General features: G+C 56.2%; 8 protein-coding genes across 8 annotated transcripts; 3 read left to right on the top strand and 5 right to left on the bottom strand.

The window, feature by feature from the left end:
- The first annotated feature begins 146 nt into the window (after window positions 1-146).
- Window positions 147-3756, top strand: BJ171DRAFT_15973 (uncharacterized protein). The gene is made up of 12 exons (XM_053105869.1): window positions 147-513; window positions 695-757; window positions 898-1112; window positions 1261-1379; window positions 1473-1538; window positions 1668-1807; window positions 1916-1963; window positions 2087-2116; window positions 2307-2442; window positions 2548-2722; window positions 2865-3116; window positions 3278-3756. The coding sequence occupies exons 1-12, from the start codon at window positions 358-360 to the stop codon at window positions 3591-3593; spliced, it is 1716 nt and encodes a 571-aa protein (XP_052968730.1). The 5' UTR covers window positions 147-357; the 3' UTR covers window positions 3594-3756.
- Window positions 3757-4297: 541 nt separating this feature from the next.
- Window positions 4298-5354, bottom strand: BJ171DRAFT_496515 (uncharacterized protein). Its single transcript, XM_053110202.1, has 2 exons — window positions 4542-5354; window positions 4298-4481 (listed from the first exon to the last, which is right to left on the bottom strand). The coding sequence occupies exons 1-2, from the start codon at window positions 5181-5183 to the stop codon at window positions 4410-4412; spliced, it is 714 nt and encodes a 237-aa protein (XP_052968729.1). The 5' UTR covers window positions 5184-5354; the 3' UTR covers window positions 4298-4409.
- A 2808-nt stretch (window positions 5355-8162) lies between these two features.
- BJ171DRAFT_473169 (uncharacterized protein) lies at window positions 8163-8691 on the bottom strand (the record flags this gene model as incomplete). The annotated part of the gene is made up of 3 exons (XM_053108688.1): window positions 8163-8453; window positions 8517-8608; window positions 8676-8691. 3 exons carry the CDS (start codon window positions 8689-8691, stop codon window positions 8163-8165), a joined length of 399 nt encoding a protein of 132 aa, XP_052968728.1.
- A 4744-nt stretch (window positions 8692-13435) lies between these two features.
- Window positions 13436-15150, top strand: BJ171DRAFT_440152 (male sterility protein-domain-containing protein). Its single transcript, XM_053108045.1, has 4 exons — window positions 13436-14309; window positions 14465-14657; window positions 14756-14948; window positions 14977-15150. The coding sequence occupies exons 1-4, from the start codon at window positions 13532-13534 to the stop codon at window positions 15001-15003; spliced, it is 1191 nt and encodes a 396-aa protein (XP_052968727.1). The 5' UTR covers window positions 13436-13531; the 3' UTR covers window positions 15004-15150.
- A 615-nt stretch (window positions 15151-15765) lies between these two features.
- BJ171DRAFT_579622 (uncharacterized protein) lies at window positions 15766-16604 on the bottom strand (the record flags this gene model as incomplete). The annotated part of the gene is made up of 2 exons (XM_053113976.1): window positions 15766-15991; window positions 16114-16604. The coding sequence occupies 2 exons, from the start codon at window positions 16602-16604 to the stop codon at window positions 15766-15768; spliced, it is 717 nt and encodes a 238-aa protein (XP_052968726.1).
- Window positions 16605-17222: 618 nt separating this feature from the next.
- Window positions 17223-19660, top strand: BJ171DRAFT_440150 (FAD binding domain-containing protein). Its single transcript, XM_053108044.1, has 2 exons — window positions 17223-17363; window positions 17553-19660. The coding sequence occupies exon 2, from the start codon at window positions 17571-17573 to the stop codon at window positions 19311-19313; it is 1743 nt and encodes a 580-aa protein (XP_052968725.1). The 5' UTR covers window positions 17223-17363; window positions 17553-17570; the 3' UTR covers window positions 19314-19660.
- Window positions 19661-20069: 409 nt separating this feature from the next.
- Window positions 20070-21487, bottom strand: BJ171DRAFT_457098 (DNA-directed RNA polymerase). The gene is made up of 2 exons (XM_053108333.1): window positions 21235-21487; window positions 20070-20959 (listed from the first exon to the last, which is right to left on the bottom strand). Exons 1-2 carry the CDS (start codon window positions 21424-21426, stop codon window positions 20291-20293), a joined length of 861 nt encoding a protein of 286 aa, XP_052968724.1. The 5' UTR covers window positions 21427-21487; the 3' UTR covers window positions 20070-20290.
- A 276-nt stretch (window positions 21488-21763) lies between these two features.
- On the bottom strand, window positions 21764-22857 carry BJ171DRAFT_566518 (uncharacterized protein). The gene is made up of 3 exons (XM_053113413.1): window positions 22627-22857; window positions 22325-22511; window positions 21764-22164 (listed from the first exon to the last, which is right to left on the bottom strand). The coding sequence occupies exons 1-3, from the start codon at window positions 22726-22728 to the stop codon at window positions 21818-21820; spliced, it is 636 nt and encodes a 211-aa protein (XP_052968723.1). The 5' UTR covers window positions 22729-22857; the 3' UTR covers window positions 21764-21817.
- Between the last annotated feature and the right edge of the window lie 2663 nt (window positions 22858-25520).

The raw sequence follows: 25520 nt of genomic DNA, 5'->3' as shown, positions 1-25520 counted from the left end.
GGTTGGCCTTCTGGCTGTCCTGTCGTCAGTGTCTCTGTTCCAAGCCAACCAGCTGTATCTCCGTCGCCGTCCCCTCTCTGGCCCTGGATCATCCCATCGCAGACCCAGTGCTCCAGCGACACCGTCTGGCTCCTCTTCTGCATTTGCCTCGCATTCGTCTTGAGCCATACAAGCAAATCGGCTATCCACTCGCTCGCTGGCTCGTCCAACACGCACTCTGCCGAAACCGTCTCCCTGGCATTCGAGCTCGCCATCAAGCACCCGACAGTTGGCCTCCATCCAGCACCCGACAATTGGCCTTCAAATCCTCAACACTTTGTCTGCCGCATCGTTTACCTGCACCACCAACTGCCTCCAATGCACGCCGTCCCCGATGTCGACTATCCTCTGGATGGCCCTGGCTGTGTGCAAGAGACGGCGCCACCTCTGTCGCCGGCCATGATGCTGGACCCGTCGCAAGGATCAAAGAGCTCCTCGACCGAGGACTCGGGCGTAGACATCCCGCCTGTGAAAGTGCGTCCCTGTTCTCTACTCGCAGCGCTATCTGCTGTTTCGTCGTTCGTGCGCCCGCAAGCAACGGTGTCGTTTGTTCTCGAGCTTGGTCACTCAGTCCTGCTTTCTCTCGACCGGACGCTGCTGTATCCGCTTGTTGCGGGCGGCCCTGGATGCCCTGTTCGTCCATCCATCCCTGCAGGGAATCCCGCGGTTCTTTTTCCCTTCGAAGCATGCACTTTCAGACGAGCGTCGCCAAGAGTTGGTAAGGATCTCGCTGTTGCTGTTCACCAGCACTGCCTGCATCGATATCGATTGTCGCGTGGGAGACCTCTGCATCCGACAGAACTCTAACTCCACCGTAACGACGCTTTGTGCCCCGCTGCCGTGTGGCTGCCACTGCAGAGAACACAGGTCAAGCAGCTGTTTATCTCCTCAGACACTGGAGACGAGAGATGTCTGGCCCTGTCCGATCTGGTCTGTGTCTCTGCGGCGATAGGGCTGCCCAGGTATCTGACCCTTGCGCTCTTCCGCCGGGCACGCGAAGCCACCCCGGTCCGGATCGGAGACGACACTGGCGCCAGCCCTCACCAAAGTGTTCGATGGATCGAAGTCGATCGGTTAGTAGCGGCGGACGTAGACACATGGCGAAGGCCCGGGAGCCTGTGCCTGTGGCTGTGGCTTGCTGTACTCGCCTGGTGCCGGCTCATTAATGTTGGTATTCTGATGTATGAACTCTCATGGCTGCCCTGGGACTCAATGTCACAGAGTGCTGAGCGCTATCGATGCATACACCACCGCCGACATCACCCAAGTGGGCTTCAATTTGCTCAAAGGGCAAGAGCAAACCGTGCTTCTTCCTGCCGATCTGGAAGTTGTGGCAAGAGGTACGTTGTGCAATCGACTTGGGCCCTGAGTCTACTTGCTGTTGGCCTGGATGCTGTTGTTGTCGGGCCCGTGCTCATGCTACTCGCCCATAGACGTGATTGAAAACCACCCGGCGTTCGAGTTTTTGGCAACCTCGCCAAATTTCCAGGACCGATACAGTACGTGCGGCGCCACACCCTTTCATGAATGCACAGCAGACACAAGCCTTCCGCGACACCTGTTTCTCGAGGCAGCAGGCGACCCGTTGTGCTATGCTGTGTGCTGATCTCATGTCGCCATCGATCCAGTTGATACTGTCGTAGCTCGGATATTCTATATCAAACCCCGAGGCATGAACGGGCAAATGACTCTAGCCGAGTTCCGGCTGATGAATATCATCGAAATCTTGAACAAAGTCAATCTTGCCAAGACCAGTGTCTCTCCCCTGGTAAGTGGCCGTCGCCGAGGGTGCACGATCGCTGCACGGTCTGTGTATATGTTGCAGGTTGGTGGTGCACCTGCAAGATGGATGTGCTCTGAACGAGTCTATCGGCAGATGCCAAGTCTGTTTTCGTACAAGGATTTCTATGTCGTTTACTGCAAGGTATGGCCGGCATGCAGGTCCGTGGTACAGAGATTGTACGATGGGTGGTTTTGGCTGGCGCTGGACGATGGCAGAGCAGCTGGCTGGACGGCGCTAACTCCACATGGAACAAAAACGTCTTAGTTCTGGGAGCTTGATCGAGATCGCGACATGGTAAGGCATCCGAGCAAGTATTCGATCCGCCGGACATAGCCGGTGTGCCTCTGTTGCGTATTTAGTGGGTCAAGCACAAGTCGAGGATGCTCAATCCAACCAGCCGGCAGCCTCGGCGTGTATCTTTGGTCGCTGTGCTTCCCTTTGTCTTGCTTTGGCTGGGACTGATGTTGCCGAATATGCTCCGCAGCTGCTCGCCCAAGAGGACCTGGAGTCCTATGGCTGTGATGCCCTTTCTCCCAAAGTCATTGAGCGGATCTTAGACGGCTATGCAATGCCGCAGCTAGCACTCCATACAGGCAAAATGACGTACAAGGAATTTATCCGTAAGTGTGTGTGCCAGAGTTCAGTGTGAAAATGCCCTCAACTACGTCCACATCCCAATCCAGTTCTGACTTACCTTTGGTTCATTCGTCATTGCCACCGTCAAGCGTTCATCATGTCCGTTGAGGACAAGACAACCAACGCTGCACTCGAGTACTGGTTCCGGTGTCTGGATCTGGACGGCGACGGAGTTTTGTCCCTTCTGGAGCTTGAGACCTTCTGGAACTTCCAGTCGCCGCGACTCAACGACCGCTTCAAAACAGACGACTTTTTCTCCGTCATGTATGTGACTCGGCGGCCTCCTGGGCGGCTTCGGCGTGAATGATACAGTGCCTCGGGAGAGTTGCTGTGGCTGGGGCTGCTGAACCGTATCAGAGATGGAACCAGCCTCTCATCCACCCTTGCCGGGCATCGCCGATTCCAGCATCGATTTAGTCAAGCCTCAGTCTCGGTACCAGATCCATCTGCGTGATCTCAAGCGCAACCGTCCGGCAGCGCGCCTCTTCCTTGATCTGCTCATCGACACACAGAAGCACCTCGAGAATCTGCGGCGACTCGTGGATCTAGGCTTCCGGATCTACGATCGTGTCTACATGGACGATGAAGATGACGATACCACTGCACGTAGCCTCCAGGCACTTGGCGATCCCGACTCGAAAGGCCGTGTCCCGCTCGAGTATGTCACTGCTGCAAAATGGCTCGTGGAGAGAGAATCTGTCGCTCCAACATGGCTGTGCTGTGCAACCGTGGTTCTGGATAACTGGCGCTAACGCTGTGCATGTGTTTTGTCCAACCCCGTTGCCACTGGACACGCTCGGCCGATGGTGTCGGGTACAGGGGCTGGGAAAAGTATGCGACACGCACCTACCGAGAACTCGCATCGATCGAGATTGATTCACAGCGACGCCGCCAGCAGCTCATGCTCCGGCGCGACCAGAGATGTGTTGACATTGACGTTATTGCCATCGACTCGATTGCCGTCGAAGTATCACGGTCAGCAGTGGTCACTGGCGCTGGATTCGCCTCGAATGATTCCCAGCTCAGCAACCGCTCTCGCCAAAGATCGGCCAGCAAGGGGAATGGCAGTTTGGCCGGTGGCAACGGAGCCGGGGGCAATCGCGCAAGAAAGAATGGTCGCCGAAGAGGCTTCTGAAGGGCGACCGAACAGCGGAGCTGATCAACCCCAAAGTGCCACAAATGAAAGAAACGCTCAATGTACAAACTGCTGAGTATGGTTGTGCGAGATGTATATTGATATGAATGTAGAGACGAAGAAAAGACCTGGACAAACTGGCGCGGCCAACGGAGCTGCGACAGTGTCAGGACAAGAGGCGATAGAGGGTGCGGCCTCTGGATGACGACAGGGGTATTTATCATACACTCCAGAAGAAAGGCAGAAAAGCCGAATTTTGAGAACGCGAGCTGCCTGGACCTCAATACAGCTTGCATATTTTGAAACAGGGCACCTCAACACGGCGATGTCCTGTGTGAATTGTGTGGATCGAATGATGCCGATCGATCATTCAGCTGAATGTCGTCGATTGACATGGTCCTCGTCGTACCTGCCCCCCTCGTGCACTCCCTGTTCACGCACGGAAACCTGGGGAGATGATTCGACTCGCTCGGTCGTTGTCGACATTGTATGGTATGGCATGATCCGGCTACGGCATGTTTGGCCCGAGAGGAGTGGGGTGGTCCGTCACCATCGCTTCACAGGCCATAGGAAGCCGCCAAGTGGCCGTCGAATGCATGCGCGACACTCCAGTGATACCAATACCAATAGATCGCCACCACAAAATCGGCCAGATGCATTCAAGACCGCGTTCCCACAGCCAACTAAATCTAAGAGAAGGGTTCATCGCGGATCTGAACTCATCCGCAGTACATATTTATATTCGAAACGCTCCTATATGAAGCGCACTGATGGATCAATCTCGTGGAGGCTTGGGCTGAAGGTCAGGTTTGGATGTTACCAAAAGCTGATAGCTCTCTTTGGTTTGATTTTGGTGTGCTGCGGCGCTGTGATTTCATCAAAGTTGAACTGTAGATCGAAAGGTCAGCAATCAAGGAAATCAAGGGATTCGCGCAGCAGTGTGCTTACCTCGATGACCATTGTTGGCAATTGAAATTTTTTCCAGATGATCAGACCACCAGAGGGTGTGAACGCACTGATTTCTGGGGCAAGACTCCGAAATACGAGTTGTTTTGGAGTGCTTATGATATATTTGCCCTGGCGAATCCATCCAGGCGCATAGTTGAACTCGATATCTCCGGCATAGTGGCGCATATCCGTGTGCTTCCACCCGCGAGAGATGCGCTTCGATAGTCGCGAATCAAATGGAGGGTTGGTGAAAGACACTTGAACAAAGTCGTTGTTGCGCTTCATCCAGACTATGCTGCCATTATGATCATCCTGGGAGATGATGTACCGACCATCGGATGTCACGATCACAGCACTGAGTGCACCGTTATGGCCCCTGAGGGATTGCGTTATTCGTCCAGTGGCGGTATCCCACACCTTGATCGTAGAGTCAACCAAGCCAGAGGCGATCCAGCTCCCGTCTGGCGAGATGGACACGCATCTCAGTTGTTCTGGATTTCCTTGGAGGATCTGTTTCAGCTCGCCTGTCGTCATATCCCACAGTTTGATGGTGTCGTTTGAGCTGGTGACAACCCACTTTAGGTTAGACGAATAGGCAAAAATACGATCTTGCTGTGGTCCAGGGAAGATGATTTCCCTCATATCCCAGACGGGCGATACGCCGACAGTCACCGAAAACGGGATCTTGTCCTCGAGCTGGGCAGCATATGTCTTGTAGATCGTTGTTCCTTTCGGTGTGAATGCATACCCCGAGTAGTACACCTGAGGTGCACTCGCACTGATCGGATCGGCAAACTCGCGGATGAATCGATACGTGTCCTTGACCAGCTCCTTCGTGGTGTCGTCGACGATGGTTCTGGGTGCCATGCTGATAATTTTTTGAAGGGTGGCCAGCTGCTCGGTGATCGACGGGACGGCGCGCATGAGCGACGCACACTCGAGCCAGAAGAAAACATGGCTTGACATGAACTTGGCCAGGGTTGCACTCAGGGCGCTGAACTCGGACGACTGCCACACCGGGCTCGACTCGTCCACTTCCTCGAGACACCATGCGAGGTGGGTGATCCAGTGTGTCGCACTGTACTGGAGAAGCGGCGAAAGTTTCTCCGCAACCAACTTGTCGAGATCAAGTGAAATCTCAATCGATTCGAGGTCGGAGATACTATCATCGTCAATGACTTCAGCAACACGATTGGCTTCGTTGTCATTCCTCTCAGGCGCGGAATAGTTTCTTACGGTATAGGAGATTGCTTCCTCCTGGCCAAACTCTTGATCGTCATAGTATTCGTTGGCTTCATAATCTGGATCAAAGTACTCATCATAGTAATCAGGCTGAGAGTTACCGTAATCTGGATCAAAGTACTCCTCAGGTTCATAATCGTGATACGGTTCATCAGAGCCATCAAAGTCATTGAGCAAGAGCTCGGCATAATCATCATTATGATCAGACATTCGCTCGTGGAACTCGTAGATATCGCAGATGTTGACCACTGGGTCGTGCGAGAGGATCACTCCGAGATATCCCTTAGCAAACACCATGTGGAACTCTTTCGACACATGCCACGGATGGCCAGTCGATGCGTCGCCGAGGAGATAGTCCGCCACCGACTTGTGGTTGAACTTGACCTCGGTGTTGGTGGACTGGCTGTCTCGGGGATCCAGTCCATTGGCGCCTGGATCGAGGACCAGAGTGAGGCTCTTGAGACACTCGCGAACGACGCCGATCTCGAGTCCAAACACATCGGCGATGATCTGTGGGGTCAGGATCGACTGGGCCGTGGCGATTGCCGACACCACTGTGACCAACTCGGCCGGGTGGCTCGACTGCGAGTGGATCTTGGCGAATGTCTTGTTGTACAACTGCCCGACATCGGCGGCGCTGTCGTTGATGTCCTTGATCGTGGCGAGTGTCACTGGGCCGTCCTTGGCTGCTGAATCGACGGTGTTGAGGATCAGGTTGATCCACACGAATGTCTTGGACTGGTCCAGCAGGATGGCGACTGCCTCGGTGCGGTCCGACTCGCTGAGGCTGGGGTGGTCCCTGAGATGATGGTCGATGAACACCCGGAGGTCGCGGATGTTGTCCTCGCTCGACGGTTCGATCGTCTTGGTCGGGACTCCTCGGAAGGCATCCCTGATGTCGGCCTCGGGGCGGGAGGTCAGCAGCAACTTGAGCCACGGACGGGTCTTGTTCAGTTCGACAAACCGGCCGGCAAGCAGACTGAGCAGCTGGTCGCGGGGATGGCACTCGTCGAGTCCATCGACCATGATCATCACCGATCCCTTGGGCTTGTAGTCGCCGATGGCTTTGAGTGGATCGGCAATCACGGCCTTGAACAACTCGGGGATGCTCATCTTGTCGAGGCCGTCCTTGGTGATGGCTCGCTTGGTCTGTCTACTGCTATTACCAGTGCCTACATCTTCTGTCACCTTGGTTTCGAGCAGTTTGCGGCCGATCGGTGCGTACCATTTGCACAGACCGTATGCGATGGTGTTTAACACCACTCGTGGATCGCTCTTGCGGATGTCATTGTATTTGAGGAACAGCGCCGACACCAGCTGGTTGCTGGCTGTGAGGATGTTGGCGATCTGGGCAGTAGCGACAGACTTGCCCACTCCAGCAACGGCATTGACCCACAGGACAGTGTCGGTGGTGTCCTGGTTGACCCAGTCGGTGGTCTGGTCGAACAGCCACTGGCGGGTGCCCTCGACATACAGATCCTCGAGTGCACGTCTGTCCATAGTCGAGTCGACGGGATCGAGGAGGGATCGCAGGAGCGAATCCTGTTCGGCGGTGAGCTGGATGGGCCCGCCTTGGTGGTATGTCACTCCTTGGTCTGCAGCAGTCATGGTCTTGGTGACAAGCTCTCGAAACGCAGGAACCAGGCTGTAGATTGAGAATGTGAGTCAGCAATAGGAATGAGTTGCTGCTGAGGGACATTCACACTTACTGTCTGAGAGCGGCTGTATCGACAGCCTTGAGTGCTTGGAGTTTGAACAGCTCCTTGAATGTATGCTGGACAGTCATCGGCTGATTATCGAAGAGTGGACTGGATTTGTGCGCCGGAGGAAAGTCAGGGAACTTGTTGACTGGCGGAAAATACTCCTTCTTGAGGGTCTCGTCGCCGAACTTGCGAGTGGACCACATGAGGACAGGCTGAACGATGACTGGGTGGTCGGTGGCGGCGGTGTCCTGCATCAACTTGAGGGCGTGCTGGATCTGTGGATGGACGAGTGAATGTGAGTTATGGTTTGACGAATGAGACCAGGATCAGCACCTGACCCACCTCGAGGAACTGATTGTCGGGCCAGACATGTGCGTTGAAGGTGCGCTTCAGACCGTCCTCGGAGAGAATGACGATGATGACGTTGGACTTGTAGAGACCGTTGATGAAACCCTGCTCCCAGTCCATGCCGTTGCAGAGACACTGGATGTCGAGGTATGGATGGAGCGCCGTGTGGCCTCGAGGGGTTGTGGCCAGGGTCCCATGCAGCGACGATGCATTGACAGCGTCGCTCTCGACCCGGTAGCTGAGGAAGGACGGTCGGTCAGCAAGTGGAAGTCCATGCGAGTCAGTTGGTGCGGAACAGGCGAATGTGGTGTCGCTCTGATGCTGGATATCAACGCCACCTGATGAAGACTTCATGAGACGTAAAGTTGTTCTGGCAGACCCAGCCATCCAGAGGGTGCGCTGGAACGTAGTCGTTGGCAGTGAGGACTCTGGTGGGCTCCTGAACAACGACTTCGTTGGGCTGGGACTGGGGTGGCGGCGGTGTGTGTGTCTGCGAGGATGCCGGGATTGCGCTTTGGGCATGGGTCTGTTCGTGCTGCTTCTGCGCCATCTGGAGCTTCTTGATGGCGCCGGGCTTCATTCCAATCTCCTTCATGTCAGACACCTCAAGGGCGAGCAGCTGAAGCGGCCAACAGTCAGCACCGCGATATGCAACAGGACATCTGCTGCAGAGTTCGCTTACCACTTTGACTGTATCGTATTCGTTCTCCAGGAAGACATCCCTGTATTTGACCAGGTCTGCTTGCCTGAGGAACTCGTCAAAGTCCTCCATCTCTGCAACCACACAGCACAGGTGAGTGTCGTGTTGTCTGCGCTCGTCATCACGTCGAAGAAGACTAACCTGTTGCGGAAGGCATTTTCTGCCTCACGTTGGGATCTGAAAGTCAGGCCGAGCGCAGGAGTAGAGACGAAGCCCCCCCTTTTCAGTTGGCTTTTCCCTTGGTGGCGCACTTCTTCCTCCTGCCCCGCCCCGCCAGGCAGCAAAACAGTTCGCCCCCACCGACTCCATGGCTGTGACCTTTCCCCTCTTTCGCCCCAAATCGCGTCGTCCGTTGTGTCAAGAAGTGTCAGTTGCCCGCGGGTGAGACGCGATAATGGCCTCAAATCAAGAACAGCCTTGTGGATCAGCAATTTCCGAGAGTTGATCGCAGCATCGCATTGCCATCACCGATCAATGCACCGACAACGGGCTGATGCTCCAACCACCAATTTGCTCGAGGCAGCATGGGCCCAGCCCGGAACAGCCGCCTTTCCTTTTGCCAGCTCGACTGACCAGAGCCATCGGCATCGCAGCCGTAAATCGAGCAGAGCACTGGCTCGGTTGCCGGTGGTTTGAAGTTCGACACTGTCCCCTCCGTTTTTGGAAGCCGCCAGACAAATTTGCTCGTCCTTGCCACTGACGCGCGCGTGATTGGCGGACACGCTCCACAAGGCCGACCAGCCCGTGTCACCTCTGACTGCAGCGCCACCAATCCGACAGCCACGTCGTGGCAGGCCATACTCTGGTTCTCGCTCCCCGTCCTCTCTCCTCTCCTCATCTGCATCATTCCATCTGTGCCATTCAGGAACAGCTCTCGATCTCATGCATCCAGGTATCCCTGCCCAAGACGGCTATCCGCCGTCGTCGCTGCCCGGTGCAGCATTCCTCGATCCATCCGCTTCCTTTGGGCATGATCGGGAGCCTGCCTCTCCGGCAAGCCGACGATCGCACACCAGTGTTAATTCCATCGCAAGTCCGTGACAGCCCGATCCAACCGACTATTCGAACTCCTGATCTTTCCATCATCCCCGACAATGGATGCGTCAGGGAGACAAACACGCAGGATTCGACAGCTCATACTACCAACAACATCACACTCACATTGCATACGATCCAGCACCCTCCTGGCCGTATGTTCATCGATCCAGTGCTGCTCATCCCGTTCAGAGCGGCGCATCCCAACGACCACATCACCCTCAACTTGGAGCTGAACCATTTGTCTCTGTGACGGGCATGGTGCAAGATGCGATCGCACTGTATATCCAGCCATGGGCTGACACCGCCAGCACATACGACGACTCGTATATGTCTGATCGTGATGCTGTATCGGATGACGTTGCCCTCGATGAGGCCGAGAGCGATCCTGAATAATATGCCTTTCACGAGGACCTACTCTTGGGATCCCAATCAATCGTAGACTCCATCCTGGCCGGAGATGCTTCGGTGCTCGCTGCCGATGACCTCGATCAATCGAATCGTGTCAGCGACGACGAGGAAAGCAGTGTCGAGGACGCAGGGAGTGTCGGGCCATTGGATATGACCTTTACAGTTTGGGAAGTGTCAAACCCGAACACGTGTTCTGGTCGGATGGACCAATCACTGGCCAAGAGGGGAAACAGCAAGGCATTGCTGGGCGAGGCAACAGCACAGCATCGAGGGGCAACCAGCCACACCCACCGCCCGGGCACAGAGCCGGTCACGCTGGCAGACTCAGCACCCCGAGAGAAAGCAAGAGCACTTATTCAATGCAATTTGGCTAGCAGCCAGGCCAAAGGCGCTTTCCCCTGGCTGCCCAGACGACAAAAGGCTCTCCCCTCGCCCTTTCCCCTCGTCGTCGTTGTCTCGTTTCGCCCTTTCAGCTCCCTCCTCGCTCTCCTGCCCCCATCTGGCTTTGGCATCAACACCTTCGTCGCCCTCACCCCGCCTCTCCGCCATGCTCAGGGCCATCTCCTGTTGTTTTGGAGGGTCTTCAGACCCGGTCGACGGCCGAGATGTCTCCCAGCAGACCCCTATCTCCCTCTACCAGCAGACCCACCCACCAGCAGCCCAACAGAGCCAGCCTCCTGTCTCCGAGCAGACCCAGGATGTCGTCGCCCAATCTGCTGACACTCAACCCCGGACCCAGACCCCTGTTTCCCAGCAGCCAAAGTTCCCTCCTCCGCCCGATCCGTTTGGCCCTTGGCTCCATCCCGTCGAGTGTCTCATCAACACTGCTCGCGATGAGCCCGATGCCCTCTTGATCAACACATACGAGAACGGTGCCTCGGAGCGACTCAGCTATCTCCAGGTGTGGAAGCAAGCCTATTCCATCGCCCAGGCCCTCAAGGCTCTCCCTGGCTGGAACGACGACGGCCACGACGTCATCGGCACCTTCTGTGAGGCCGAAGCCAGCTGGGTGATCTTCTCGTTCGCCTTGTGGATGCTTGGCAAGTGAGTATCTCTGGTCTGTTGCTGTGTGATAAATGCTGTTGTGATATGGAGTCGTGAGGACGGGCTCAGGCAAGGGACATGTTCAACCCTTGCTCCGTGCCATGTCAAGGGTCGAGTCTCACCTGTCCTTTGAACTCCATCCAGGAAAACACTCAACCTTGCCCTCAACCTGCCTCCTGCAGCCCGCAAGGCCCTGTGCGAGAGGTTAGTGCTGGTTGCTATCGTTAGGATGAGCAGGCTGGTCCGGGGTTTGAATCGAGCCAGCTTCTCTTCTGGGCTGGTCGACTGAGATCCTGACACTCACATCGCCACCAACCGACAGACATGCGATCAAGTACATCCTCCACCACCACACCAAGCCCGGCCGCACCGAAGGCGTGACCCTGGTCGATGCTGCCACCTTCCCGGTGTTGGACGACATTCCATCCCCGTCCCTCGATGTCTGTGAGCCCCTTGATGAGTTTATTGCCTATTTAGGAACATCTGGAACAACTGGTATGTGAGAGGAGTATGCGAGTGCCTGGGATTTTTTTTTCTTTCTTTATTGTGCGCCGCCGTGGCGGCGCACTAGCCATCAGGACCCCGTGGTCCCCGGCATCTCGCGAGTGCCTGGGATTGCTGATAAGCCAAGGTCCAGCCACAAAGGTCGAGCATGGGAAGTTGAGCTCTAGCGGTTGCGACAGTAGATGACAGACAATGAAGCACCGGTTGGAAATGTGTCTGACCTCTGTGTCTCGATGCTGCTCCCTAATCAACCGAACAGGCATCCCGAAGACGTAAGTGACTCATGGCATTGCAGCCGTATTGCTAACTCGGATCGAATGAAGGATCTAACTCTCAGTACCTTTTTGTGGTTCATCAGATACAAGTTCCCTCATACTGGTGCAATTTCTGGCCGAGGTGCGCTGGTACTTCAGTATATACGTACTGGGCTGTGCCAGGTAAGACACGATTCTGAGCGACAGTGTTGAGCCATCCATGCATGAGAACTAACACGGAATGGCAATCAGGCACCTTCGTTTAGCGCCACTCTCACTATAATGCTATGCACCTTGAGCCTCAAAGGATCCGTTTGGATACCCGAGCCCACACCCAACACCGTCGACAAAGTCAAGAGCATCATCAGAATGCTCGAAGATGGTGTTTGGTATTTGTATTTGGTAAGGGGTATGCATTGATGGCAAACCGCCTTTCATTCCAGTGCTGACAGATTGTCCTCTGATACACTCCTCTTAGACGCCCTCGCTCATGAAGATGATCATCAGTGTCGCTCAGACTCAGAATACCGATGTCAAATGGACGAAAACGAGAAAGATCGGCCTGGGCTCGGAGTTCGTTCCAGCGAACGTGGTGGCACAGGTCAAGAAGGCATTTCCTAAGGCCGAAATCATGTCTGCATATGTCTCCAGCGAGGTGAGTATTTGCTTGTCGTAGTAGCACAACGATTTGATACTAAATTCATCAACTGTTCTTGCTCCAGACAATCCTGATTGGTGCGTTCACCTTATTCTGCCTTCCAGCCAGCAGCCAAACCGTTCCAGACAAGTTGGTTTACAAGCTGACCAAACCCGGTGTGAGATGCCTCCTCTTTGACGAAGAGGGCAACATTGTCGACCAGAGTGTCTCCAAGAGCGGCGTGCTTGGCTTTGCCGTCGACAAGGATCATCCCATCAAGAACCACCCCAACTTTGTCAACGCCGATCCAAACAACAAACTCGCACCCTTCGGCTTTCTCGAGGATGGTTCGCCCCGTGTCTGCACCATGGACTGGGTCGAGATGGTTGACGAGAAGCAGTTCACTGTGGTTGGAAGGTGAGTCGATGGCTGGGTGTTGCATCTCTTATCGATGACGAGTGTATATCTGGTACCCTGAGGACACATCCAACTCCTGCATCTCGAGTACTCACGTCATCCACTCCCTCACTTCACACCATCACTCCAGATTCGACCAGAAGATCAAGGTCAACGGCGTCTATGTCGACCTCAATGCTCTCGAGGAGTTGGTTCTCAAGCATATGCCTGATACCATCACAGACTGTACCTTTATCCAAACCTCCGAGAAGGAGATCGTGATGCTCTACGTCGTTCGAAAGGGATCAGGCTTCAAAGTAACTCCCAGCGAGATGATCCGCCGCACCGAGGAGCTATTTACCCTCGAGAACGTCGCCAAGTTCCCGATCCACAACGTCTTCCAACTACACCAGCTCCCCTTCAATGACTCGGGCAAGCGCGACCTCAAGAAGCTTAGGCGTTTCGCCGAGCATGCCAAGTACTTTGGCGAGTCGGTTGTCTATCCAACCCTTGACATCGTCAACACTCCCCTGTCCCGCACCGCCGCCAAGATCTCCACACTTGGCAGCCAGATCATCGACAACCCCGCCCTCGACGGCCGCAACTACTACATCGGCGGCGTCGGCTTTGACTCGCTGAGTGTCGGCCGTCTGGCCCTCGCCATCAAGGACGAGTTCAATGTCGAGGTCTCGCCACTTATCCTCCTGTCGAACGGAATGACACCGACTGATGTCGCCCAGTTGGTTGTCGACATCCTCGACGACAGACCGATGATTCCCCCGACCGTCCATCTGGCTGCCGAGGCCGCCAAGCTCGACGATGCGAGTGTGACGGCCGAGGGTCTCCCTCCGTTTGTCTATCCCAAGGACCCTCGCGGCATCGTCCTGACCGGTGCCACTGGCTTCCTCGGTGCCTTCCTGGTCTTTGAGCTGGCCCACAAGTTCCCTCGGGCCAAGATCTACTGCCTGGTCCGAGCCCCGACCGAGCAGGTGGCTGTCGAGCGCATCATCAGCACGGCTCAGAAGCTGGTCCTCGATCCGAGCCAGAGAGCCTTCCTTGACCACAACCTCAAGCCTCGACTCGTTGGACTGTGCGGCAACCTGTCGCAGGACAAGTGGGGACTCTCGGACGAGCGATGGAAGGAGATCAGCGAGGAGACCGACATGATTGTCCACAACGGCGCCGAGGTTCACTGGCTGTTTGACTATGACAGACTCAAGGGACCCAATGTCCTCGGCACTGCGACGGCCCTGAGACTGGCCACAACCCACCACCTGAAGCCGCTGCACTACATCTCGACCATCGGCACGATCCCGATGGCCAAGAAGGCAGACAAGCCGCTCGAGGAGACGATCTACTCGGCCTGGAACATCTCTGGCGGGTATGGCCAGACCAAGTGGGTCTCTGAGCAGCTGGTCAACAAGGCACGATCGAGGGGAGTGCCTGCGACGATCATCCGCCCAGCCGTCATTGCTGGCGACAGCCAGTACGGAGGTGAGTCGAATTTGATGTGATGTGATGTGGTGTGATGTAGTGGAAATGTCTCATTCATTCCCACGGACTGGCCATGAATCGATGGTCTCGATTGTCAAGTGCCACTCACCCACCAACTGACACCAACTGACACCTTCACACCTCCATCGCTCCAGTGTCCAACTCTGATGACTACATCTGGCGATATGTCAAGGGATGCATCCAACTCGGTGTTGCTCCGTCGTATGCCACTCCCGTCACCTTGACCATGGATCCCGTCGACCATGTCGCCAAGGTGGTTGCCGAGATTGCCGGCTCGGAGGAGTCCCTGTCCAAGTTTGTGTTCCACATCAGCGACTCGGAGCACAGGTGAGGAATGTGTGGTGTGATATGGTGTGATATGTTGTGGTGTGGATGGTGGATTCCGACTATGATTACCCACTCACTCACTCACTCACTCACCACAGTATCCTCACTGAGACCAAGCTGTTCGAGATTGTCAATTCCTTTGGCTGGCCCGTCCTCTTTGAAACTCGTGAAAAGTTCAAGTACATCCTTTCCACCAACCCCTTGTTCGACCAAAATGCCCTGTTCCCGCTCATGCACATGATGATGGACATGTCCTTCAAGCTCGACAACGCCAACACCCGCTCGATCTACTCGGCGCCCGGTGTCTCCACCACAGTGCTCGCCAAGAAGTGTCTCAGCTACTTGAACCATGCTCACTTCCTTCCCAACCCCATCCAGCCGTCGAGCGAGCTGAAGGACGACGAGTATCCCGAAGTCAGCATCTTCACCCGCACCGGCCGCAACTGATCAGCGGACGGTGACTCAGCAATAGATTGATCAGGTCGTTTCTTTCCTCTTGTGCTCCGTACGAGTCTCTTCTTGCTTGAACACCAATTCATCGCTTGGTATATTCCGTTCGAAATATATGGCGGATCACCAAAGCCATGTAGTACTGACGGTGGGGGACCAAAACCGACTCTGCGCTCACGGCTCTCGCCGACTCTCCGGGTCACGTCCAGTTCCCAGTCCGGCATCGATTACACTCTCGGGACCCAGATTGACTGCCGTTGGTCAGCCGGAGCCGCTCCATGTGCACCAACCATTCTCAGTACAAATATGATGGCCACTCCTTATCCTCGATACAGTCTCGTCATCGAGAAGTAGCCAGGATGCATTGACGATGCATCCTGTTGGACAGCAAGCCGACCGCTTTCCTGGGGTGGCTAAAAGTCTCGGGTCGTCCTGCCCGGTCTCAGTGATATAGCTGATCGTTGGGGGAGATGAGGCTTTCATGAGTGTATTCTGGATGCACAGAAACACAATCCGCGAGCTGTAAACCAGGCGATCTCGTCTCGCTTTGTGAGTGCTGTTGTGAACCCTGAGTGACATTTGGACCGACCAACCAAAACTGTATCGCACCATATGCCCGCTGTGTTCTGGCTCGTCGGGGGTTGTATGGCTCCAATGATCAATTCTTTTGAACCCTTTGCCGCTTCGCTGGTGGGCCCTGAGCAGGACTCAAGGCCGTATCGGCGACAGATGTTGATCGAGTCGAAGCCAAGAACTCGTTGGTAATGACCTTGGCGGGATCTCGGTTGAGGGCGTAGGTCTGTGCCTCCAGCGGGGCATCCTTGGGGTTATCGACGGTGCAGAGCAGGAACGTCGCGGAAAAGCTTCCGAAAGCCAGCACCGCTCTGGAACCGTGAAGCGAGTCCGGCAACGGCTCAGTACGACTGCAGCAACACCATCGGAGACGACGATATGCGACTACCGGCCCGCAGCCTTCCAGAGGGCGGCTCCGTTGCTTGAGCCTTACCTGTGCTTTAGCGGAAACGGTCCCATGGAGGGCAGCACGAGCCGATTGTCGACGGAAATGCCGTTTTTTCCGAGTACAATCAAATCAAACCGCTGCTCGTCAAAGTTGTACTGGAGCATTGCATGTCGACGAGAAATGGCTTTGTGCGGTCCGAGATCAATGTCGGTCGGGTTGGGACCTTCGCGCAGCCCTCTGCCCATGGTGACCCGCAACTTGCGAATGTAGTAGCAGAACTGGGGACATTCGAGCTTGGCGAAAGCCTGGATCGGAGCAGCGTCTTGGGGGAGCATGTCGGCGCTGTAGGGGAAGAAGCCGGCCTCCTGCATGTTTGTGCGGAACAGGAACGGGCACGGGCCCATCCGCTCGGCCAGAGTCAGCCCGGCGTGGCTGGCCCGGAACTCCTGCTGCTTGTCGAGGACATCGCTCTGGTGTGTGCGCTCTCTCGTTGCCAGGACCTCCTTTCTGGGCAGGGTGCTTCTCCGCGCAACCATGGCGAGCTGTCGGCTGTGGTGCTGGTCGGCTGGCCGATTTACGGATGAGCAGATCGAGGGGCCGGTCGATCTGGTGCTGATGGACACGACCAAGGCGGACATCGACTCCTTGACGGCTGGCTCGAGCCGCATTCGATTCGGTGCTGACACATCCGCCCGCCTGGTTTCTCCGGGATCGCCCGCCCCGGCCTTGTCCGAGCACCAGCCCCGCAAATGTCAAACGGCGGAAGTGGTGCTGCTGATCAATTGCCGGTCCTTCCAGATCCCCGGTCGATATCCTTGATGCATGCCGTGTGACTGGCGTATCGTTTCCACACTGTTTCCACACTGTTTCCACACTCTTCCGCATCATCGCCACATCAGTCGCCACATCAGTTGCCACCAGGCGCCACCAGTCGCAACCACGGTGTGCATCTCCCATCGCTGCCTGCGCAACGGCCGTCGCCCTGCGTCGCTCCCACGCCAGTTCCCCAGTTTTACCGGGCCGACCATTGGCTCCAATTGTGCATCCTTGTCGCTCCTCTGGTCACTCGGCCATGACCCATGCCGTTGTGCTCTTCCATGTCTCGGCCCCGGCGTAACGCCCGCGTCGCCCTTCCTGCGCGTCGCAGTCATCTCATCCGCTGCCCACAGCTCCCCGCGTCGCTCCAAACTTGCTGGACCCCTTGGATTGCTTGCACTTCCCCAGGACCTCCGTATAAAAAAAGGCACCGCCTGCCTTTCGATGATCTAACCGCACTACACCACTTGGCTACCACGGTATGAGCGTGTGGTTCCCTCTGTCCTGCCTCGCACACTTCATACCTTTGGTGGCATCCGTCCGATTCTTGCTCCGCAGCTGATTGCGCCCGCCCACTCGTCCGCTCGGACTGGTGCTCGTTTGCTCCAAAAGTCCAATGATGCTGACCGCCCGCCTCTTGATAATCCCAATCTTCTTGCGTCCGCCAGACCCCAACCAACACCAGCATGTCTTCCAGCTCCGCCCAAGCTTCCGTCCCGGGAAACGCCCCCGATCTCACCGTTTTGCCCTCCACCGTCAGTGTCATGATTGTCGGAGGCGGTCCCTCTGGCCTGGCCTTGGCGATCGAGCTGGCCCGCCGAGAAATCGACGTTTGCATCATCGAGAAGCACCAGACAAAGTCCAGCTTCTCTCGGGCCCTGGCCATCCATCCGAGAACCGTCGAGACCTTTGAACAGATCGATCCAAGAATCTCAGAGAAGGCCATCAACTCTGGGTATATCATTCCCTCGATCAACTTCCAGAAGAGCAAGAGCATCCGCTCCATAACCCATATCGAGACCGACCCGCTGCAGCCCTACACCAAATATCCCTTTGTCCTCGGCATCTCGCAGGTCGTCACCGAGCAGATCCTCGAGGACGCCCTCCTGGACCTGGGCCAGCCCGTCCATCGAGGCATTGAGCTTGTCGATGCCGCCGAGCTGAACGGGACCGTGACTGTCACGGTGGCCTCGACGGTGGCTCCACACCAGAAGCGCACGATCCAGTGCAAGTTCCTGTGTGGTGCCGACGGTTCCCGCAGCAAAGTCCGCGAGCTCTTTGGCATCTCCTTCGAGGGCAAGAACTATGCGTTCTCGGGCCTGCTCGCCGATGTCACCTTGGACGACCAGTCCAGATTCGCCATCGATGGGCCCATCATGATCTCCCCTGGACGGGGCATGGCCTTTATCGCCCCCATGGACGGCAACATCTTCCGAATCATCACTATCAACCCGAGCCTGGGCCGCCTGCCCAAGGATCATGTCGTCACCAAGGAGGAAATACAGGCGTCACTCAACAGCCTCACCAACACCGGCTACGTCATCAAAGAGACCCACTGGCTCTCTGTCTTTGGCTCCCAGCTGCGCCAGGCAGGCACCTATCGCAAGGGTAACGTCTTTCTGGTTGGCGACGCTGCTCATGTGCACTCTCCGGCGGGCGGTCAGGGCCTCAACACCTCGATCCAGGACTCATACAACCTCGGCTGGAAGCTGGCCTTGTACTTGAAGGGACAGGTCCCCAGTTCGGTCCTCGACACCTACCACCCGGAGCGTCATCGCGTCGGTGCCGATGTTCTCAGAGTCACCGACACCCTTATTTTGGGAGTGATGTCGTCTTCGTGGCTGGTCCGTGTGGGACTCCGCGGGTTCTTGTTCATTCTCCCGATGCTCAAGTCGCTCAAGGTTGAATACTTTAGACGCATCGCGGGCATCGCCGTCAACTACCGTGCAAAGCCCGCATGGGCTCCGCTCTCCCGCTTCTGGAACTGGATAACAGGCCGCTCCAGCAAATCGGCACTGCAGGCCGGCGACAGGCTCCCCGACCTTGACCTTCTTTCCGATCTGCCCGAATCCACGGCGGGACGACTCAGTCTCTACCGGGCTCTGTCCCTGACCACGGGATTCAAGTTCTTCTTGTACGCCCACACCCGAAGCCTGAGCGTCGCCGAGATCGACCGCATCAACAGCCAACTGCAGCTCCTCAAGCTCTCGAATGTGGCCCGCTTCGCCGTCATTCCATTTGGCGATCGCCTCCGATGCAGTCTGGGCATGAGTGTGCTGATCGACTACCAGTATGGCTTTGAGCATGTCCTTCGACAGAGACACGCCGACTACATCCTCGTCCGCCCCGATGGCTACATTGCTGCCATCGGCAACTTGTTTGATCCCGTCGCCGAAACCAACAGAAAGCTCGCCTCCTGGATCGCTTGATCGTCATGGCCACAGCTCGAACGACCACGCCTTCACCGGCAGTAACCAAGCATGTCAAGTCGACTCTAGTGTATCGAGCTGGCGACTTCCAAATTGACTCAACGCTCGCGCACCCGCCAGTATGCTTGGACGGTTGAAGCTTAGTGCATTTGTTCAAGCGTTTCATTATTCTCCAAAGTAGCCCTTGACGGCCGCCCTTCCAGACCAACAACGATCTCATACATAGTCTCCTGTGTGGCCCGTGTCGCCTCCCCTTGATGGCGCTCAAGGTGTGCCCGCAGCTTAGCCCTCGTATTTTCTATATTTGTGCTCTAAATACAGCTTGCTCAGAACGAAACGAGACAGCACCCATTTGCGCTATTTAAGAATCGAACCACTGCCTGTTGTCGGTCAAGAGGACACACTCTCGAGATCCAATACGCTTTGGACCGTCCAGACAGCTCCACACGACACGGCTTGGCCTCCATGTGGATCTTGGTTGGATGTTCGCCGTTGTGGGGTCTTCGGCGTCTCTGGTGATGGATGGGCGTGCCTCCAGGACGCAGAAAGCGATCGCTGTCACCACCCGAACAGGTACTCCGTTTCGTCTTGTGGGATCGCACCTCTGTGCTCCCAGTCGAATGGGCTCGATATTCGAGCATGGACACACGGAGACATTCCCTCCTGTCGGTATGGCATCTGCGATCTCCAGCGCATCGATATGGGCCTTTGGATGAGTTGACTTGCAATCGGTATCGGGCACTCTGTCACGGTATCGTCCTCATAGGCGATGGCAGACTGGTGTTCACTCTGGAAACACTGCAAACGGCCTCTCGTATATTCAGCAAAGAACTCATCCAGAAACCAGCGGCCATAGTCAAGCCGTAGCCAAGACACTGTCGGTCCGTTCGTCATGCACGGATTATCGCAATCCCTGGTCGTCCGATAAGGTCGAGCACACACACAGCCTCGGCACCACGGTCCGGGGCCGGGAGGCATTAATAAAGTCTCTGGCCACCCGCGCGGTTCTTCTCGTCCTCCTCCTCCTGCATGATGTCGGATACACATCGCTGCAGCAGCTTGAGCTTGGATATCAAGATGTTCAGGCCGCCAACGACAGCGTCCTTGGGCTCAATGGCGCCGGTTCCTTCGATGCCAAAGTAAAACGTATCGGGCTTTGCCAAATAGTCGAAGGGCTCGTCGTCGGCCGGCTCATCTTGTGTTTTGCCCCATTCGCTCAGCGGCCATTCCTTCTTCACATCGTCCTCGACCCAGTAGGTCGTGTGTCGAAGTCGGTTGTGGGGGTCGTATTCGAAGGCGACGCCGGTGACAGGCGACCACTTGGCATGCTCCTTGGCCGTTCCCTTCTTCGCAATGCACGTCAGTTTGATCTCCTGTCCGCGACGAAGCTTGACGATCAGCACACCGGGATCGTTATCGTTGAGCAGCGCAGGGTAGCAGGTCGACGACGACGAGATCAGGTCACGGGAGGTCACCGACCGAGTCCGGTCGTCCGTGCACTTGACATCCAGTGTGAGCTGCACTGAGCACCGGGGACAGGATTGCGTGCAGTTGCAGTCTCGGGTGTAGACGATGCTTGATGCGTCCGTTGAGACCAGCGGAATGAGCCCGAGCCGGTGTGAGATGAATTCGTCCGACAGCACGGTCTGGAACCGAGCGATCCAGGAGGGCAACGTTGACGTAGATGGCGATGGCGATGGCGATTTTGGCCATGACAATTCAAACAGATACCGACGGTCAACAGCCGCGGCAATGATCGGCAAGGTGGCCGGCTGAGACACCATCCAGAAACCACCAAGGCGGACCCAATCGATCAGACAGCACTAGCCATGCAGACTCAGCCCCGATGACGCCTGGTGTATGCACGGCCAAGGACATCTGGCTCCAGCACATCTGCCAGTGCGAGCGCTCTGCTGCCTACCGTGTTGTTCTCGATCTCGACAAGATCGATTGCAATCGTCGGCACATCGGCAATCATCACTCGCCGGACGGCATTTGCCACCGACAGGTCGGTATTGGACAGGACAAAGGTCAGCGCCTTTTGCTCATTGTCCAGATCCAGGATCGTGATCTTGGGTCCTGTCTCGAAGCCGATGGTGGGATCCAGATCCATTGTGTTGTTGACGAGGGAGGAGGGATGAGGGCCGTTGATGAGATCGGCGGTGCTGGAGAGCCAAAGAATGCAGAGTGGGGAAGCCTGGAGGAGGGAGCAGATCTGGCGGCAGCGCCAGCCAGAGTGCGGCCAGAGTCACGGGACTGATATGGCCAGCCGGTGGCCAGCCGACATCCCGAGATGGCTGGCCGGACCCAGTGTGACGACGGGTTTGATCACTCACCACCAAACGGCAGCAAACGCCCTGGTGGGTTTACTTTGTTTGAATATCAGGAACGCTGTATGAATATCGTGGGCGATATCTGAATATCAGAAACGCTGTCTTGGTGTCAGGAATGTCTGTTGTATTCGCCTCGTGTTCCCACCCCATCCGTCCAGGCAAGAAATTGCATCAGTCGATGCTCTCCCGCTTCGATGCCCTTTGCTTTTGGTAAAACAGTACATAGGTGCTCGATCCCAAGTTGGCACCCGGGCCGTCCCCCGGCATGGGAGAAACTTTGCTGTCGTTCATCTGATACCACGCCTCCGTATCGATGTTTTTCGTGTACGCAATGTAGTGACCGCCACCGAGTCCGCCCATATGGTTTGAGGTGGCAAACAGGTCGTACGACTGGGCGTCGTCCTTGAACGGCGAGATGTCGCTCAGCATAAACTCTATCGAGAGATTTCGCACCGGGAATGCCACACACGTCTCGATCTTGTCCCGGCTGTACATGGTGTACGAGAACCGCTTGAGATCTGCAGTCGATCAGCAGTGGCAGATGGTCAGATTGAATCAGCACGGGATGCAATCGAGAACATCAGCGGTGCCCACGTTCTGTCGGCCCATGTGCCTGGCGCCTGTCGGTCTCCGGGTCGCCGGGTGTGCCAAGGACCCGATCGCTGCAGCAACACTCACGCAGGACGAGGATCTCCGGAGACCGAAAGATTGTAATCCGCTTCGTCGCTTTGTTGGGCTTCTTGCATTTTTCACATTTGTACGGCTCCTCAAGCATCTCTTCCTTGGAGTACTCGGTGAGACAGTCATGCAGCCTGCACGGCTGTTTGGACATCCGGGACACAGAGCTTCGGAGGTCCGAAGACGACTGCATCCAGATCCCAATTGTTGCGCGACGCCAGCTCAGTTATCCTGCATCTAGTCGCCTCGTTGCGAAGTCGGTTGGCACAAGCGGTCAAAACCATGTGGTAGCTGTCCCTTACCGTCGGTATCGGAAGCGACAAGTCCCAAAACGTCTCGAAGGTCACGGACTTGTAGTGGCAAGTCTGGCACTCGACCGTGCTTTGCAGTTGGCCGCCAAACATGTCTGAGATGCGAGCCGTGGATACAGAGTTAGCAACGGTGCATCTTGTCGATTTTCCAGACGCCACCCTCAGCAGCGACCAGTACTTCTGAATATCTGCGGCATTGTTGCGATCAAGCTATATATCGACTGTGTGCACAAATGCCTCTCAGAGAATGATCAGCAGCATCTTACCAAAGACGGCACTAGAGCTTGCGCTATGGTAGCGAGCCCAAGAGAGCTTGGCTTTGTCGACATCGCTGCAGAATCAGGTCGTTTGCATAGAATACCGTGCGGAGCGGATGGGATCGAGACGGCGCGGCATTCAGTAGAGAGTAGATCCGGCAAATATCGAAACAGGCCAACCAGACAGCGATCCCACAATCTCTCTGCCGCTCACTCTCAACACACACCCTACTAACCTCAGCCGCTCTACGTCTTGATCAGTGTATGTGAACTTTGGTCTTCGTAATACACGATTCAAGTCTTCGTGGAGCGAATCAAGTACGAACCGCAGAAACTCTGTGGACGCATGCGCATCGTCGTGGTCAGCTCTGTTCTTCTCACTCTGAATGCACCGAGCTCAATGCTACATTGGCGGCCGCCCCGGAGACGAACCCTGTGAGTCGTGCTGACTATGATGAAGCGCAGGCAAAGATGTTAGACGATAGGCAGAGGTCCATGGTTAACGGGCAATCCAGGGCCACCGACTGATCCGTGCCAGATACTCACTCGAATCCTGCGAACATTGCCGAGCAGGAATCCACGGTTTTTTTGAAGCTGAGTGGTGTGATGATCTTCCGCCGGTCGTTATCCTTCATGACATCTCGAACCAGGTCATGGAAAGCTGATGCGCGCCAGAGGGATGGAAAGCCCGGTCGAGATGTCAGCATCTAGCCCAGACGCCAAAGCCGACCCCCCAAAGGCAATAGCCAAAGCAGCAGTCGAGTGTACTGGGCCAGCGCCAGCCTCCACTCAACCGCATGCTCGGGGGCGCCTAAATGCCCAATATTCTCTCAGCGCCGTACTGACCGCTTGCCATCCGGCCTCGAGTCGGGCTACTGGTATTCAGATGCTGCTTGTACGAAGGACTCATAATGAAGGCCACGAGAAGCTCGCAGCTGAACAAGCATTGCATGATCGAGTTCATAAAGCACTTTGATTCGAGCAAGAGTCAGATTCGCTTCCAAGGTGCATGAGCAGGGTGGATGGCACCGAGGACTCGACAGATGCTGGATCCAAGAGGTCTGCTGCGCTGTGGACCAGACATGACAGGCCACATCCCTCGCTCACTTACGGTGTTTCCCAGATTGGCCATGCCAACATTCCCACGAACGTTTGGGTGCTTGGGTAGACTGTATTTCTGTTAGAGAATCAGTACACTGCCAAGAACCAATCCGCCGATCCGCTTAGCCCCTCCTGGCTTACCTTTGTGAGCTCGGCGGGATCGCATGTCTTGAGAGCCAGCAACAGAGCAATCTCTGGCGACTGGACCACACTCCGGCGGGTATCCATGGCTGGCTGCAGTCCATTGGATGATCTCGGCTGAAGTAAAGCTCCATCATGCGCTGGTGGACCTGCGGGCGCATTTGAGTTTCGGTGCGACTCGTGTGCGCTTAAAGGAGCCTCCACATGCATGTTCTGCTGAAGTGGGTGCTGGGCATCCCGAGATGGCCCCGCTGGAGCATCGATCCGCTGCGGTGTGGTAGCAGGAGCAACTGCTGATGTACTTCGCCCACGCAGCGATCGGCTCCCCCGTCCGGACTTTGTCGGCTCGAGAGTTGACTGATCGGGGGGATCGCTCTGGATATCGGACTGGATTTTGGTCTCGCCCTTGTTTAGCTTGGATTTGTCCTTGCTGATCAATTTGGAGATGATGCCGTTGGGACCCTTGAGGCTTGGTATGCTCATTCTCTTCTTGGGCGTCGAAGGCACTGCCATCGGCAAGCTCGCAGGAGCTTTGAGCGAAAGCGACCTCATCGATCGAGAAGGCGGCTCCGTCGACGCAAACTCAGAGGATGCATGAGCCTTGTCTGGGACAGAGTGCTCACTTTCCCGATATTCCGAATCCTTGCGCAGCGACGGCCTCTTCTTTGCGGCCGCATCCTTTGCGGGCTCGACCACCGAGCGTATCGAGTCTTTGAGGCCGTATGACCGGGTTGCCCGTCCAACCGAGCCCATCGTCAGCGATCTCCCAAGGGTTGGCAATGTCCGCACGTCGCTTTGTGAGGTCGTCGTTGTCTTGGAGCCCAGCGCATGCATCCGGCGATCTTCCCGGAAGGTAGTGTTGGGAGGCACTGGTCGGCTGGGCTGCTGCAGAGTGGTTCTGCTGGACGACGGCGACTCGCGCTGCGAACGGGTTTTGGTGGCTGCCTCTGCTGCTTTTGGCTTTTGCCCCGAGCTAGCGGGATTCCCTGTGAAGCCCGGCTGCAGCACCATGGTGTATCTGGGGCTGTATCCGGCGGTGTATCTGCTGCGGTGTCCGATGCTGTGTCTTGCGACGTCTCTGCCGGTGTATCGGCCGAACGGATGGCGCTCTGGCCAGAGCGGAGGCAGCTGCAAATGGGCTGGGTCCCAAACAAGAGAGAACACTCGAGTTTAGATCCTCGGTAGTGGCGGTGGGACGATGACGGAACCGACGACTGCTGCGAGCACGGCGACTGTCCAGTGCCGAGGAGATGCAGATGTGGTCAATCGGGGTTGCGAGCACTGGACGGAGGGATTTGCTCTGCGGGAGGATCGAGGAGGACAGCGCTGCAGATGCGCTTGCGAGCAATGCCAATATTGTTGGTGAGGCTCGGAATCGGCCGGTGT

The sequence above is a fragment of the Polychytrium aggregatum genome (assembly GCF_025602895.1).
Source record: "Polychytrium aggregatum strain JEL109 chromosome Unknown BJ171scaffold_10, whole genome shotgun sequence".
Classification (NCBI taxonomy): Eukaryota; Fungi; Chytridiomycota; class Chytridiomycetes; order Polychytriales; genus Polychytrium; species Polychytrium aggregatum.
This window is presented reverse-complemented; position numbering and strand designations above follow the sequence as displayed.

Coding starts and splice junctions, on each gene's coding strand:
- BJ171DRAFT_496515 (XM_053110202.1), bottom strand. CDS start 5,183: ATGAGGGAAATCATCTTCCCTGGACCACAGCAAGATCGTATTTTTGCC. Junction 4,482..4,541: donor TGCCAACAATGGTCATCGAG/GTAAGCACACTG, acceptor TTCGATCTACAG/TTCAACTTTGATGAAATCAC.
- BJ171DRAFT_15973 (XM_053105869.1), top strand. CDS start 358: ATGCACGCCGTCCCCGATGTCGACTATCCTCTGGATGGCCCTGGCTGT. Junction 1,964..2,086: donor TCTATGTCGTTTACTGCAAG/GTATGGCCGGCA, acceptor AAAACGTCTTAG/TTCTGGGAGCTTGATCGAGA. Junction 2,723..2,864: donor GACGACTTTTTCTCCGTCAT/GTATGTGACTCG, acceptor CGCCGATTCCAG/CATCGATTTAGTCAAGCCTC.
- BJ171DRAFT_566518 (XM_053113413.1), bottom strand. CDS start 22,728: ATGTTTGGCGGCCAACTGCAAAGCACGGTCGAGTGCCAGACTTGCCAC. Junction 22,512..22,626: donor TGTCGCTTCCGATACCGACG/GTAAGGGACAGC, acceptor ATCTGGATGCAG/TCGTCTTCGGACCTCCGAAG. Junction 22,165..22,324: donor TCCGGAGATCCTCGTCCTGC/GTGAGTGTTGCT, acceptor GATCGACTGCAG/ATCTCAAGCGGTTCTCGTAC.
- BJ171DRAFT_440152 (XM_053108045.1), top strand. CDS start 13,532: ATGACACCGACTGATGTCGCCCAGTTGGTTGTCGACATCCTCGACGAC. Junction 14,310..14,464: donor TGGCGACAGCCAGTACGGAG/GTGAGTCGAATT, acceptor CCATCGCTCCAG/TGTCCAACTCTGATGACTAC. Junction 14,658..14,755: donor ATCAGCGACTCGGAGCACAG/GTGAGGAATGTG, acceptor CACTCACCACAG/TATCCTCACTGAGACCAAGC.
- BJ171DRAFT_440150 (XM_053108044.1), top strand. CDS start 17,571: ATGTCTTCCAGCTCCGCCCAAGCTTCCGTCCCGGGAAACGCCCCCGAT.
- BJ171DRAFT_457098 (XM_053108333.1), bottom strand. CDS start 21,426: ATGGATCTGGATCCCACCATCGGCTTCGAGACAGGACCCAAGATCACG. Junction 20,960..21,234: donor TCGAGATCGAGAACAACACG/GTAGGCAGCAGA, acceptor GCTCGGTTCCAG/ACCGTGCTGTCGGACGAATT.